Consider the following 14,996-nt stretch of genomic DNA (forward strand, 5'->3'; position numbering starts at 1 on the left):
TCTCCTCTCTCATTTCTGATTTTATTTATTTTGATCCTTTCTCTTTTTTTCATGATGAATCTGGCTAAGAATTTGTCAATAAGTTCTTGGTTTCATTGATTCTTTTTCTTTTTTCTTTTTTTTTTTAAGTTTCTATGTCATTTATTTCTGCTCTGATCTTTATTATTTTCTTTTTTTCTACTTGCCTTGGATTTTGTTTTTTAAGTTACCTTAGGCATAAAGTTAGATTTTTTATTTTAATTTTTTCTTGTTTCTTGACATAGGCCTGTATTACTATATACTCCCCTCTTAAACTGTTTTTTTGCTGTCCTGGAGACTTTGGACTGTTGCGTTTTCATTTTCGTTTGTCTCCATGTATTTTTATAAATTTCTTCTTTGATTGCTTCATTGATTTATTCGTTGTTTAGTATCATGTTGCTTGGTCTCCATGTATTTTTTTTTTCAGTTTTCTTCATGTGATTTATTTCTGGTTTCATACCATTATGGTGGAAAGGTGCACGTATTTCAATCTTCTAAAATTTATTGAGGCTTGTTTTATGGTCTAATATGTGATCTGTTCTGGAGAATGTTCCATGTGTACTTGAAAAGAATGTGTCTGTTGTTTTTGGATGGAATGTTCTGTGTATATCTGTTATGTCTATATGGTTCAATGTGTCATTCAAAGACATTATCTTACTGATTTTCTGTCAAGATTATCTGTCCATTGATGTAATTGGATTGTTAAAGCACCCTACTATTATTGTATTACCATAAATTTCTCTATGTCCTTTATGTATTTAGGTGCTTCAAAATTGGGTTCATAGATATTTACAATTGTTATAACTTCTTGTTCATTATGTAATGCCCTTCTTTGTCTCTTGTTACAGTCTTTGTTTTAATGTCTATTTTGCATGATGTAAGTATTGCTACCTTAGCTTTTTTGTTCACTTCCATTTGCATGGTGAATATTTCTCCATCTCTTCACTTTTGGTCTGTATGTGTCTTTAGGTCTGAAGTGAGTCTCCTGAAAGGCAGAATATAGATGAGTCCTATTTTTTTTAAAGATTTTATTTATTTATTCATGAGAGAGAGAGAGAGAGAGAGAGAGAGAGAGGCATTCAGGTCTCCAGGATCAGATCCTGGGCTGAAGGTGGTGCTAAACCACTGAGTCACCTGGGCTGCCCCCTCCCCCTTTTTAAAATCCATTTAAAATCTATCTTTTGATTGGAGCATCTAGGCCATTTACATTCAAAGTAATTGTTGATATTTTAAAATTTGTTTTCTGGTTGTTGTTATAGTTCTCTCTGTTCCTTTCATTTTCTCTTTTCTTTCTTTGTGATTCCTGAGTATCTATGGTGTTTTGTTTTGTTGGCTTTCCATTTACTTACTTATTTATTTATTTATTTATTTAGGTTTTATAGAGGTTTTGGGTTTGTGGTTATAATGAGGTTCATATATAACATCCCAAGTAAATAGCAGTTGATATTAATTTGATGGTCATTTATGTTCAGACACATTATGAAAAAATAAAAAACATAAATCTCATATTTCATATCTTTTTATTTGTATTTTTATGTCTAATCATGACTATTCCTTTTCCACTTAAAAAGTCCCTTTAACATTTCTTGTAAGCCTGGTTTAGTGGTCATAAATTCCTTTATCTTTTGTTTGTCTGGGAAAATCTGTATCTGTGCTTTAAATCTGAATGATAACCTTCCTTGGTAGAATATTGCTGGTTGTAGGGTTTTTTTTTTTTTTTTCCCTTTCACACTTTGAATATATCATGCTCCTTCTTCTGGCTTGCAAAGTTTCTGCTGAAAAATCAACTGATAGTCTTATAGGTTTTCCCTTGTAGGTAACTGTTTGTGTTTCTCTCCTGCTACTTTTAGGATTCTCTCTGTCTTTAACCTTTGACATTTTAATTATTATGTGCCATGGTGTAGACCTTTTAGGGTTCACCTTGTTTGGAACTTTTTGTAGTTCATGGACTTAGATGTCCATTTCCTTCTGCAGGTTAGGAGAGTTTTCAGTTATTACTTCTTCAAGGAAGTTTTCTATCCCTTTCTCTCTTCTTATTCTGGGACCTCCAATGTGAATGTTTGTTCACTTGATATTATCCAAGAGATTTCTTAATCTACCTTCATTTTTAAAAATTCTTTTCTTAAAAAAAGAATAAAATAGAGTTTTTTTTTCTTTTTTTGCTGTTGCACTTATATGCCTTCCATCATCTTGTTCTACCCTATGGCTGATACATTATTCTGTATCCCCTAATCTACTGTTGATTCCCTCTAGTGTGCTTTTAAATTTCAGTTATTGTATTCTTCAACTCTGATTGAGTTCATTGAGTTTTGCTTCTTAAAATATATTCTATTTACTGAAGCTCTACTGAGTTTTTCCATTCTTTTCTCCAATCCAGTGAGTGTCTTTGTGATCATTAAATTCCTTATCACATATTACTTATCTTGGTTTCACTTAATCTTTTACTGAGTTTTTTTCTTGTTCTTTCTTTTGGAGAGCATATTCCTGTCTCCCCATTTTGCATGACTTACTATGTTTGTTTCTATGGATTAGGCAAAATGGCTACTTCTCTGTGAAGTTGGGTATAGTAACCCCTGTGCAGACTGTCTGTGCTTCATGATTCTTGCTGACTGAAGCTGTGGATGTATATGCTAGTTACTCTTTTAAACAATGAGTTTTTACAAAGAGAATAAAGAAACAAATAATAATGAAATTAAAAAAATACAATGAAAGCAGAAAAAAGAAAAAAGAAAAAAGGAGAAGAAAGGATGAAAGAAAAAAGAGAAAAGAAAGAAAAGAACAAAATAAAGAAGAAAAAATAAAAACAAAACAAGACAAATTTTAAAAAGTAAAAATAAAATAAGACAGTATAAATTAAAACAAAGAAGCCTTCACACAAATCCATGACTTGTTTTCTTTTCTTTTTAAATTTTTTGAAAGATTTTAATTATTTATTTGACAAGAGAGGAAGAGCACAAGCAGGGGGAGCAGCAGGAGAGGGAGATGGGAGGCTCAATCCCAGGATCCTGGGATCATGACCTGAGCTGAAGGTGAATACTTAACTGACTGAGCCACCCAGGGGCCCCTCCCTCCACAGCTTGTTTTCTGTGCCCCAGCACTGCAGAGTGGCTGGTGCAGGCTTGTGGCCCTTAAACTTGCTGAAGTCACAAGTTCACCAAGATGACTGAATGTTCCACTTATGTTGTCTCAACCCTATTCTGGTCTAGGCTTTTGTGGCAGGATGAGAATGTAAACTGTGTCATTCTCCAGTCCCTGTGATCTGAAGAGCTTTCTAGCAGCAACTTGACCACTTGGCAGAGTTCTTGTGTTTCTTTTTTATATGCTAGCTAGATGCTCTTTTAAACTACAGATTTTTTTGGTGTCTCCAAGGACAGAGGGATCTGTTCCTGTTCCTTCAGTACTATTCCTCTCCACAGCCATTTGCAGCATTGGGAATGGGGGTTCTTTTTGTTACTGTCTTTCCATATCTCTTATTGTTCTCTTGCTATTCTCTGTCTTTTGTTGTTACTGTTCAGTCTGCTCTCAGTTCTTCTTCAGGTGGGACAGGTATATTAGCAGGTATAATTTAGTATGTTTTGTGGAGGAGGTGAGTTCAGAGTCTTCCTACATTGCCATCTTGAACTGGAACCTATCTTCATTGTGGTTTTGATTTGTGTTTTCCTAATGACTAATGATATTCAATATCTTTTCATTTGTTTATTAACCATTTGTATGCCTTTGGAGAAATGTTCACCCAAGTAGTATATATGTGTGTGTGTATATATATATATATATACACACACACATATATAGTATATATAATATATATATTATATATACTACTATATTACCTACTATATATCTTATATATATAGCAGGTAAGAGTCTCTTACCAGATATGTGAGTTGCAAGTATTTTTTTTCCCATTCTGTGGATTGTCTTTTCATTTTCTTGATAATATTCTTTGGAGCACAAAAGTTATTTTTTTAATTTTTAAAAATTTTAATTCCAGTGTAGTTAACATACAGTATTATATTATTTCAGGTGTACAATATAATGATTCAATCATTCTATATATTACTCAGTGTTCATCATGATAAGTGTACTCTTAATCCCTTTCACCTATTTCACTCATTCTCCCACCAACATCCCCTCTGGTAACTGTTTATTCTCTACAATTAAGTCTGTTTTTTTGGTTTCTTTTTTCCCTTTGTTCATTTGTTTTGGTTCCTAAATTCAATATATGAATGAAGTCATATGGTATTTGGTTTTCTTAGACTGGTTTCTTTTGCTTAGCATTATACTTCCTAGCTCCATCCATGTTGTTGCAAATGGTAAGATTTCATTTTTTATGGCTGAATAATATTCATATATATGTGTGTGTGTGTGTGTGTATATATATATATATATATATATATATATATTTGGAAAGATGTTGTTATAGCCAGTGACAGAGAAATGACCACCTGTTCTCTCTCCTAGGACTTCTGATGACACATTTAGGTCTTTGTTCCATTTTGAATTTATTTTTGTGTATGCTGTAAGAAAGTGGTCCAGTTTTCCAGATCTTGTTGTCCAGTTTTCCCAACACCATTTGTGGAAGAGACTTTTTTCCCATTGTATATTCTTGCCTCCTTTGTTGAAGATTAATTAACCATATAATTGTGGGTTTATTTATGGGCTTTCTATTCTGTTCTATTCATCTATGTGTCTATTTCTGTGCTTACTATACAATTTTGATTACTACAACTTTGTGATATAACTTGAAATCTGGAATTGTGATACTTTTAGTTTGCTTTTTCTTTTTCAAAATTACTTTGGCTGTTCAGGGTGTTCTGTAATTCCATACAAATTTTAGGATTGTTTGTTCTCATATGAAAAATGCTTCTGATATTTTGACCTGAATTGCATTAAATCTGTATATTGGTTTGTGTAGTATGGACATTTTAACAATTTTTGTTCTTCCAATCCATAAGCATGGAATGTCCGTTTATCATTTTCAGTTTCTTTCATTAATATTTTATAGTTTTCAGAGTACAGATCTTTCACCTATTTGGTTAAATATATCCTTAGGTATTTTATTAATTTTGGTGTAACTATAAATGGGATTTAAAAAAAATTCTCTTTCTGTTACTTCATTATTAGCGTATAGAAATGCAATGGATTTCTGTACATTGATTTTGTATCCTGTACCTTTACTGAATTTATTTACCAGTTTTAGGAATTTTTTGGTAAAGTCTTTAGGATTTTCTACATATAGTATCATATCATCTGCAAATAGTGAACGTTTTATTTCTTCCTTGCCAGTTTGGATGCCTTTTATTCCTTTCTCTTGTCTGATTGTTATAGGTAAGACTTCCAGTACTATGTTGAATAACAATGGCAAGAGTGAACATTCCTGCCTTGTTCTTGACCTTAGGGGAAAAGCTCTTAGTTTTTCACCATTGAGGATGATGTTAGCTGTGGATTTTTCATTTATGCCCTTTATTATGTTGAGATATGTACCCTCTAAACCTACTTTGTTGAGAGCTTTTATAAATTGATATTGTACTTTGTCAAATACCTTTTCTGTATCTGAAATGATCATATTGTTTTTATCCTTTCCCTTATTGATGTGATGCATCATTTTTATTGATTTGTGAATGTTGAACCACCATTGCATCCCAAAAATAATTCCCACTTGATTGTGGTGTATATTTTTAATGTATTGTTGTATGCGGTTTGCTAATATTTTATTGAGGACTTTTGAATCTATGTTCATTCAGAATGTCAGCCTCTAATTATCTCTTTTTGTGGTGTCTTTATCTGGTTTTGATATCAGAGTAATGCTGGCCTAATAGATTGAATTTGGAGGTTTTCTTTCATGTTCTATTTTTTTGGAATAGTTTGAGAAGAATAGGTATAAACTCTTCTTTGAGCATTTGGTATAATTTGCCTGTGAAGCCATCTGGTCCTGAACTTTTGTTTGTTGGGAATTTTTTGATTACTGATTCAATTTCATTGCTGGTAATTGAGCTCTTCAATATTTCCATTTTTTTCATGCTTCAGTTTTGGTAGGTTATATGTTTCTAGGGATTTATCCATTTTGTCTAACTTGTCTAGTAATTGACATATACCTTTTAAAAATAATATTCTTGTCCAATTCTTTGTATATCTGTGGTGTCAGTTGTTATCTCTCCTCTTTTATTTCTGGTTTTGCTGATTTGAGTCTTCTCTTTGTTTTGACAAATCAGGCTACTGGTTTATCAATTTTGTCAGTCTTTTCAAAGAACCAACTCCTGGCTTCATTGATCTGTTTTATTGTGCTTTATGTTTGTTTGTTTCTATTTCCTTTATTTCTGCTCTAATCTTTCCTTCTGCTTGGTTTTGGGCTTTGTTTGTTCTTTTTCTAGCTCTTATAGTTGTAAGGATAGGTTGTTTACTTGGGATTTTTCTTGTTTCTTGAGGTAGGCCTATATTTCTTTAAACTTCCCCCTTAGAACCCCCTTTGAACTGCTTTTGCTGAATCTCAAAGATATTGGACCATTGTGCTTTCATTTTCATTTGTATTTTTTTATTTCTTGGTTGGCCCATTCATTGGTTATCAACATGTTATTTAACCTTCATATATTTGTGATCTTTCCATATTTTTTCTTGTGACTGATTTCTAGTTTCATAGTGTTGTGGTCAGAAAAGATGCATGGTATGACATAATCTTTTTAGATTTGTTGAGATTTGTTTTGTGGCCAATTGTATGATCTATTTTGGAGAGTGTTCTATGTGCATTTGGAAAGAATTTGTATTCTGCTGTTTTAGGATAGATTGTTCTGAATATGCCTGTTGGGTCGATCTGGTCCCAGATATCATTCAAAGATACTGTTTCTTAATTGATTTTCTGGATGATTGGTCCATTGATGTAAGGTGACTATTAAAATCCCCTACTGTTATTGTATTAGTATCTACTATTTCCTTTATGTTTATAATTAACTGTTTTATGTATTTGGACACCCTTATGTTGGGTGTATAAGTATTTATAATTGTTATATCTTCTTGTTGGATTGTTCCCCATATTATTATATAGTGTCCTTCTTTGTCTCTTGTTGTAGTTTTTTTTATAAATTTATTTTTCATTGTTCAATTTGCCAACATATAGAATAACACCCAGTGCTCATCCCATCAAGTGCCCCCCTCAATGCCTGTCACCCAGTCACCCCCACCCCCCGCCCACCTTCCTTTCTACCACCCCTAGGTTGTTTCCCAGAGTTAGGAGTCTCTCATGTTCTGTCTCCCTTTCTGATATTTCCCACTCATTTTTTCTCCTTAGTTTTTGTTTTAAGTCTATTTTTTTCTGATATAAATACTACAATCCTGGCTTTCTTTTGACATCCATTTGCGTGGTAAATGTTTCTCTGTTTCCTCACTTTCAATCTATATGTGTCTTTAAATCTGAAATGAGTCTCTTGTAGGCAACATAAAGATGGGTCTTACTTTTCTATCCATTATGCCACCCTATGTACTTTGATTGGAGCATTTAGTTCATTTACATTCAAAGTAATTATTGATAAATATGTATTTATTGCCTTTTTGTTACTTGTTTTGGTGTTATTTTTATAGATCTTCTCTGATCCTTTATTCTCTTGCTCACGTCTCTCACAATTTGTATAGCACAATTTGTGCTTTTAAATTTTGATGAAATCTAGTTTGTCCTTTTCTTGTTGGTATTTGTGCTTTGGTGTCATATCTAAGAAATAATTACCTAGCCCCTTATTACTAAGATTTATGCATATTTTTTCCTGATAGTTTTATAGTTTTAGCTTTTGTATTTAGCTATTTTATTTATCTTAATTTTTGCTTATGGTGTGAGGTAGGGGTCTGTGTTAGTTTTCTAGGGCTGTTTATCCAGGTATCAGAAATTGAATGGCTTAAACAACAGACATTTATTGTCTCACAGTTCTGGAGGCTAGAAATTAAGAATCAAAATGTTAGCAGAGTTGATTCCTTCTAAACCAGCCTATGAAGGAGAATCTGTTTTATGCCTCTCTCCTAGCTTCTGGTGGTTTGCTGGCAATCTTTGGTGTTCCTTGGCTTACAGAAATATCACCCTGGTCTCTGCTTTCATCTTCATATGGTGTTCTCCCTGTGTCTTTTCTGTGTCCAAATTATTCCTTTTTATGAGGATGTCAGTCATAATGGCCCACAGTTCAGTATGACTTCGTCTTAATTGATTACAAGTGTAATGAGCCTATTCCCAAATTAGGTCACCTTTTGAGGTACTGGCAGGTAGGACTTCAACATATGAATTTGGGGGTGGGACACAGTTCAACCCCAAACAGGATCCAACTTCACTTGTATGTGGAACTGTAGTTGTTCCATTTTGTATATATGTGAAAATAGTAGCATAATTTCTTAGAAGTGGAATTTGTTTAGAAGTGACTTGGAGGGCAGCCCAGGTGGGTCCATGGTTTAGTGCCGCCTTCAGCCCAAGGTGTGATCTTGAAGACCCGAGGTTGAGTCCTGCATCGGGCTCCCTCTGCCTGTGTGTCTGTCATGAATAAATAAATAAAATCTTAAAAAAATAATAAATGACTTGGAAGTCAAGAGGTTATGTACATTTAAAATTTTGGTAATACTAAAATATTCTTTTAGAGGTTTTATAGTTTATTCCCTGTAGCAATATATATGACTATATACTTACTACATCTATAGTAGTATAGTATACTACTGTATACTTACTACATCTTCCTAGCAGTGTTACCAATTTTTTTTTATATTTGCCTATTTTATAGAAGAAAAATAACATTTCATTATAGTTTTACTTTGCATTTACTTTAAGAGAGAAATTCATAAATTTAAGAAGCATTGTATTTTCTTTTCAGTCACCTGTCTGTTCATCTCTTTAGCCCACTTTTTTTCAATTGGGTTATTTTTCTCTCATTGATTTTATGAGCTTTAAAAATACATCATGGATACAAGCCTTTGTATGTTTGTCTATTTGTTTACCATTTTTGTAATTTATAAATACTATATTTATACAGTAAGTGTATCAATCTTTCTTTTATGGCTTTAGGATTTATAAAATACTTAGAATGGGCTTTCCATCTCTAAATTTACATAAAAATAAGTTTTCCCATTTTGCCTTCTCATTCTTTAATGATTTCCTTTTTTATGTTTAAATATTTGATCAGTTTGGAGTTTATTTTGATGCGGATGTGAGGTAGGATAACAGATTTGATTTTTTCAATACTATTCACTTATTTTATTTACTAAAAAAATTCATCTGTTTTTCACTTAAGTGAAATGCCACACTTATTATTTCCTATAGCCTCTTACTTTTTTGGGTTTATTTCTGAACTTCCTCTTCTGCTTATTGATTTGTCTGTATGTGCATGTTTTATTATTACATTTTAATTATAGTTGTTTTATAAGATATTTTAATGTATGGCAGAAGACCCCTTTGCTCTTATTTTGAAATTCTGTATTCTGTTTATTGCTTTTAATTTTTTAAAAATTTAAAGGTAGCTTATCTAAGTTAAATAAAAAAATTCTGTTTATATTTTTATCAGGATTATTTAGTGCTTTAGTTTATTTAGAAAGATATACCACCCTCATGAGGTTCACTATTTCTACCCATTTTTTAAAGTTTTTTTAAATTTAAGTTTTAATCCATCTATTAAATTCCCCAGTGACATTTCAGAGTTTTCTTCAAATTCTTCATGTTCTTGAATATTTCTTGTCAACATTGTTTTCAGATATTTTATCTTTTATGTTGCTATTATAAATTGCCTCTTTTCTTCAATTTTATTCTCTTCCTCTGAAGATAACTGCAGTCTTGCTCTGAATCTTTAGGGCAAGTTCATATATTTAACTTCAAGGTTTAATTCCATCCACTCACATTCTCCTGAGAGGTGTTCATCAGATTAGATGTTTTGCTCTCTAACCCTGATATGCTTGGGGAAGAAAATCTTGCTTCTGCATCCATTTCCCACTCTCAAGGTGTATGTGTCTTGATTTGGTGGCTTTCCTGCCTCTCTTGTATCCTCTTTCTGGGGAGATGGCAGACTGGAATCATTGCCCTCAGGAATAATAGGTGAGCTTTCTGTTTGTTAGCTTGATTAAGTGTTGGCCCTCCACATGTGTGGCATAATTATCAATATGATTGGTGCCATGACTCTGCTTGCTGATGTCTGCAGCAAGGAGAAGTTTATGTGTTTGCTCTTTAGTGGTTAGTACAGAAATCCTGATGGTGGTGGGTGGTGGTATCAGTCACCTTTCCAGCATCGTGGAGACTAGAGCCTAATATGTATGGTATCAAATCATGAGGTTGGAAGGGCAAAGGCTGTCATTTAACAATGAGGGAACAAAGGCAGCCCGGGTGGCTCAGCGGTTTAGCGCCGCCTTCAGCCCAGGGCATGATTCTGGAGACCGGGGATCAAGTCCCATGTCAGGCTCCCTGTATGGAGCCTTCTTCTCCCTCTGCCTGTGTCTCTGCCTCTTTTTCACTGTGACTCTCATGAATAAATAAATAAAATCTTTTAAAAATTAAAAAAAAAAAAGATGAGGGAATGAGAGCCAGTGAGTTCAGGGACAATGCTACAAATGATCTAGTATAAGTGGCAGAGTGATCTGTGGCCCTGACTCTGGGTCCAAGTTCTTTGTACCATGATGCTCTCTTTTTTAAGATTTTATTTTATTTTATTCATGAGAAACACAAAGAGGCAGAGACATAGGCATAGGGAGCCTGATATGGGACTTGATCCTAGGACCCCAAGATCACAACCTGAGCAAAAGGCAGACGCTCAAAAACTGAGCCACTCAGGTGCCCCCATGATGCTCTCTTATACTTGAGTCCTTAGAGAATAAGCTTTATAGGATTAGGAGGGATAATATTTAAAACTCTAGGGAAGGAAGAGTTTTCAGAGACCATCTACTTTACTTCTCTGACACTTGGTAGTATTTGTTTTTTTTTTAAGATTTTATTTATTTATTCACGAGACACACACACACACACACACACACACACAGGCAGAGACACAGGCAGAGGGAGAAGCAGGTTCCTTGCAGGGAGCCTGACATGGGACTTAATCCCGGGTCTCCAGGATCACGCCCTGGGCCGAAGGTGTTGCTAAACCACTGAGCCACCTGGGCTCCCCTATGTTTTATTTTTAAATATTTCCAGGACGTGTTACTCCTGTCTGCCCTTTAAGCATCATTTCTCCCTGTTTATATACTAGTTTATATATTTAGCATCAGTCTTTTCCTGCAGTTTGAGTAGGACTTGTGTTTTGACTAAGGAGCTTCATATTTTAATTAATTTCATTTTATTTCTCTTGTGGATAATTGCTTTTTGTCTTCCTGTATGGCTCTTCATTCCACCTGAAAATGCTTTCTTTATTGCAGGAGGGCTCTGGGCCACCATCCAAGGCTCTGGTTTAGAAGATGTGAGCCTGGTGTTATTTGGATCTCAGTCTTGTGCTATCAACATTACCACAAGCAATTCACGAAGAATTCAATGCAGAGTTCCACCCAGAGTAAGTGGAATCTCCTCTCTGGGTGGGTGGCCATTATTAACATGTAGTGTAAGGTTTTTCACGAATCTTTTCTTAGAACTTAATTAACATGACTTTTTCATCATGAGAGTATGCTAATATTGTTTATATTGCCTATGCTGCAAAAAAGTGGGAGGCTAACTCCAATAGTGGAACTTGCAATTAACATCAGTTGATCTTTTTTAAAAGAAGATACCAGGCAGTCCCAGTTCATATTCTCAATGAATAATAATGCCACAGAATAAATGAATTTATGTAGTGTATATATTGATTTGGAAAACTTCCATATATTTTCATCTCATTTCTCTTTCAAGCAAGCAAGAATAACTTAGTTTTTACAAATAATTTTCTTTTTTGGCATGGATATGAATAGTGGAAATTAGAAACTTCTAGAATGCCTCGTTTCTAGAAAATATTTTCCTAATTATTCTCTACTGCTTCTTTTTTCCCTTAAAAACAAGTCCCTTAGCTTTCTCTTTCTTCTTCAGTTAGTGCTATCAAAGCCTACTAGGAGATTTGAGTCCACATTCTTCCCTGGTGCTGTTGGCAAAAGTCATGCTCACAGTGGAAGTTGAACTATCTATTCACAGTTCAGTGTCATTAGCATTCTCAGCACATTCATGACCCCAAAGGATGACTGTTTACTGAACAAATAAAGACCCCTAGAAGAAAAATTTCAGAATCATCTTTGATCTCTGGCCCCACATTTTTATCTTATCTAGTTATTCAAATATTATGAAATGCTCACATTTACATATAAACCACATGGAATTACAATATATAGTTGTATGGTAATTTGTTTAACTCTTCCCTATTATTGGACATTAAGATAATTTTCAAAATATTTTATTTTAACAGAAATTTGAGCATCCCACTAACTATATTTTGGAGCATATTTATTTTTCTCAGGATATATTAATCTAAATTCTAAAGCTTTTGGTATGTAGTATCCAGTTATTTGAAATTTCTTTTGGTAAGATTTGCATGGTTTGGATTCTTTTGCTAGAGAGAATAAGCATTAAAAAAACTTCAAATTTCGATCAAAGTAATACATGCAAAGATTAAAAGAAAAATAGTAAAATAATCCTGCTCTCCTGCCCCTCTGGACTCTTCTTCAAGTTCCTTTTTTGGAAATAACTACTTTTAATTCTTTTGAATGTAGTTACAGTACCATTTCTTTGTTAAATCAACAAACTGTGTTTACATTATCATAACTATTTTAATGATGTGGGCAGAATCAGATAATGTATTTTTTCTTTTATAGTTTTTTTCTTAGAGTTTCTAATTTTTTATCCTAATATGTTTTCCTCATAATAAAAATCCTCTATCTTAAAAAAATTCCATCACATTAATTATTCTTTTTCCTTGAGGTTTTCTATTCTCTTGCTTCATCTAATTTTTTTTTTTTTTTGGTTTATTCTACAGATTTCATCCTAGCACTTCCCTTGATTGCTCTTGTGGGTAGATTCACTCTTTTGTGGCTGTTGTTTATGTTATGAGGCCACAGCCTGAAGAAACATTCTATGTTTCTATGTGAGAGGGAAGACTATGTGAGAGGGAAGTTTTCTGAGTACTTACATGTCTGAAAGTATTCTCACACTTGATGGATAGTTTAGCTAGGTATAGATTTTACTTGAAATTGCCACTTTTTCCAAAACCAATTGGTGTGTTAATTGCACATAATTCTTATTTAATTAGTTGGATGCCACACTCGCCTATTCTAAGTAATTGTCACCATGTATATGTGTGTGTGTGAAAGAGAAAGAGAGTGAGAAACTTGAAAGTAGCAATATACTTAAAAAATAACTTTCTTAAAATTAATCTTTTAAACTAACTCGATATAGGCCTCTCTCAAGTTAGAGGTTTGATTTTAAAAACCATTTTTTCAGGGGAAAGATGGACCCGTTGTGAATTTGACTGTGGTTTCAGGGGACCATTCTGCAGTTCTTCCCATGGCATTTACATATGTCTCCTCTTTGAATCCAGTGATCACATCTCTGAGCAGAAACAGGAGCAACATAGCAGGTAAATACATGATACTGCAGCATCTTTTTCTTTTTAGACCATTGATCCTATAAGAAAGGCAAATAGTGGTCTCAATTATATTGAAGATAGCATTATATTTTGAATGGAAATTATTTTTCTGAAAGCTGGACTGCTGCTATTTTCATTTTAGCTATCACTGAACAAATCTCCTTATATCTACTTTTTTCCTCTGTAATATTGGGACCATTTCCATCATGAAATTGGCATGAGAATTTAAAGGTAACAATTCAATATATACTTATGGAGCACCTATTATGCTGTAATGATAGCACAGACATTTAATAGACTTTAATCTCTGCCACTAATTTATAGGATGATAAGTGGTTGAAGCCACAAACCCCTATCACAGAGGCTAATGGATTCTCTTTAATGCAGGAGGTGATACCCTTTTCATCAGAATGGCACTTTTGGTGAACTACACAGACCTGGATGTGGAGGTTTGCATCCAGAACACGTTGGCTCCAGCTCATGTGCAGATGCCTCAGGGCCTGGAGGTGGTACTGCCCTCATTGCCCGCCGGTCTCTATAGCATCTCAGTCTCCATCAATGGGATCAGCATTCGCTCACCAGGGTGAGGTGGACACTTGCCATTCACTTAGGTCTGCTGAATGGTCTAGTGATTTAGTTGAGGAAATCTGGTTTTGAGTTAGGTCTTCACTTTTTCCCCTTCTTCTGAAGTTAGGAGATAAACACAGGAGAATCATACAGTTGGAAGAAGTCCTAGAGACCCTACTGGATGATTTGATCTCAAGACCAATCCAAGGGAAATGTTTGGATTATTAGTTGGGGAACAGAAAACTTTCTGAGATGAGGATGTCATGGCTTTTGATTAAGGTGGGGGTGAGGTGAGCATTTATATGTATTGGGGGGGAATATTCTGTGCTTTAATTAGATTCTGTGATTAAATCTGACCTTTAATAAGATTGTGTCTAGGATTTTGAATAAATGGCTTACAATTATTGCACAAGCTATGCTCAGATCCTTTTTGCCCCAGAGTCCCCCTGCCTGGTATTTTCCCAGAAGTTTCCTCTTCTCAACCAGGAAGTTAGCTAAACTGTATGGGGCTGATGCCACCACCAGATACCAGCCCAGGAAAGTGCCCCACACAACACTTTCCTCCACCATGTCCTTTCTTTCCTGTGAAGCAGTGCCATTCACATTTGCTTTCCATCACTGCTCTCTGGGTCTGTTCTCTCCCAAATACATGTCTCTTTGTCTTGCACCTCCATTCCTCTCTTTCTAACTCAGTTATTTTATAACAATCTTCCCATTCTCTACAGGGTTGATCTTCATATCCAGTATATCACAGAAGTTTTCAGCATTGAACCTTGCTGTGGGTCCCTTCTGGGTGAGTGGCTCTCATATCACTTATTCAGCAGATCTACTCACTGGATATTCAGGTTTTGCTCCTGGATTTGAGTCAGTGAG

At 34.3% G+C, this 14,996-nt stretch overlaps 1 protein-coding gene across 2 annotated transcripts in view; it reads left to right on the forward strand.

Annotated features, from left to right (window-relative positions):
- Positions 1 to 14,996, forward strand: part of PKHD1 (PKHD1 ciliary IPT domain containing fibrocystin/polyductin) — a 470,542-nt gene that overhangs the window by 64,505 nt on the left and 391,041 nt on the right. For both annotated transcript variants that reach the window (XM_077903688.1, XM_077903687.1), the window contains 4 exons: positions 11,374 to 11,504; positions 13,412 to 13,547; positions 13,944 to 14,139; positions 14,849 to 14,916. In XM_077903688.1, the coding sequence (XP_077759814.1) occupies positions 11,374 to 11,504; positions 13,412 to 13,547; positions 13,944 to 14,139; positions 14,849 to 14,916 (531 nt within the window). The remainder of the gene's footprint in view (positions 1 to 11,373; positions 11,505 to 13,411; positions 13,548 to 13,943; positions 14,140 to 14,848; positions 14,917 to 14,996) is intronic.

This window comes from Canis aureus, chromosome 7 (genome assembly GCF_053574225.1).
Source record: "Canis aureus isolate CA01 chromosome 7, VMU_Caureus_v.1.0, whole genome shotgun sequence".
NCBI lineage: Eukaryota > Metazoa > Chordata > Mammalia > Carnivora > Canidae > Canis > Canis aureus.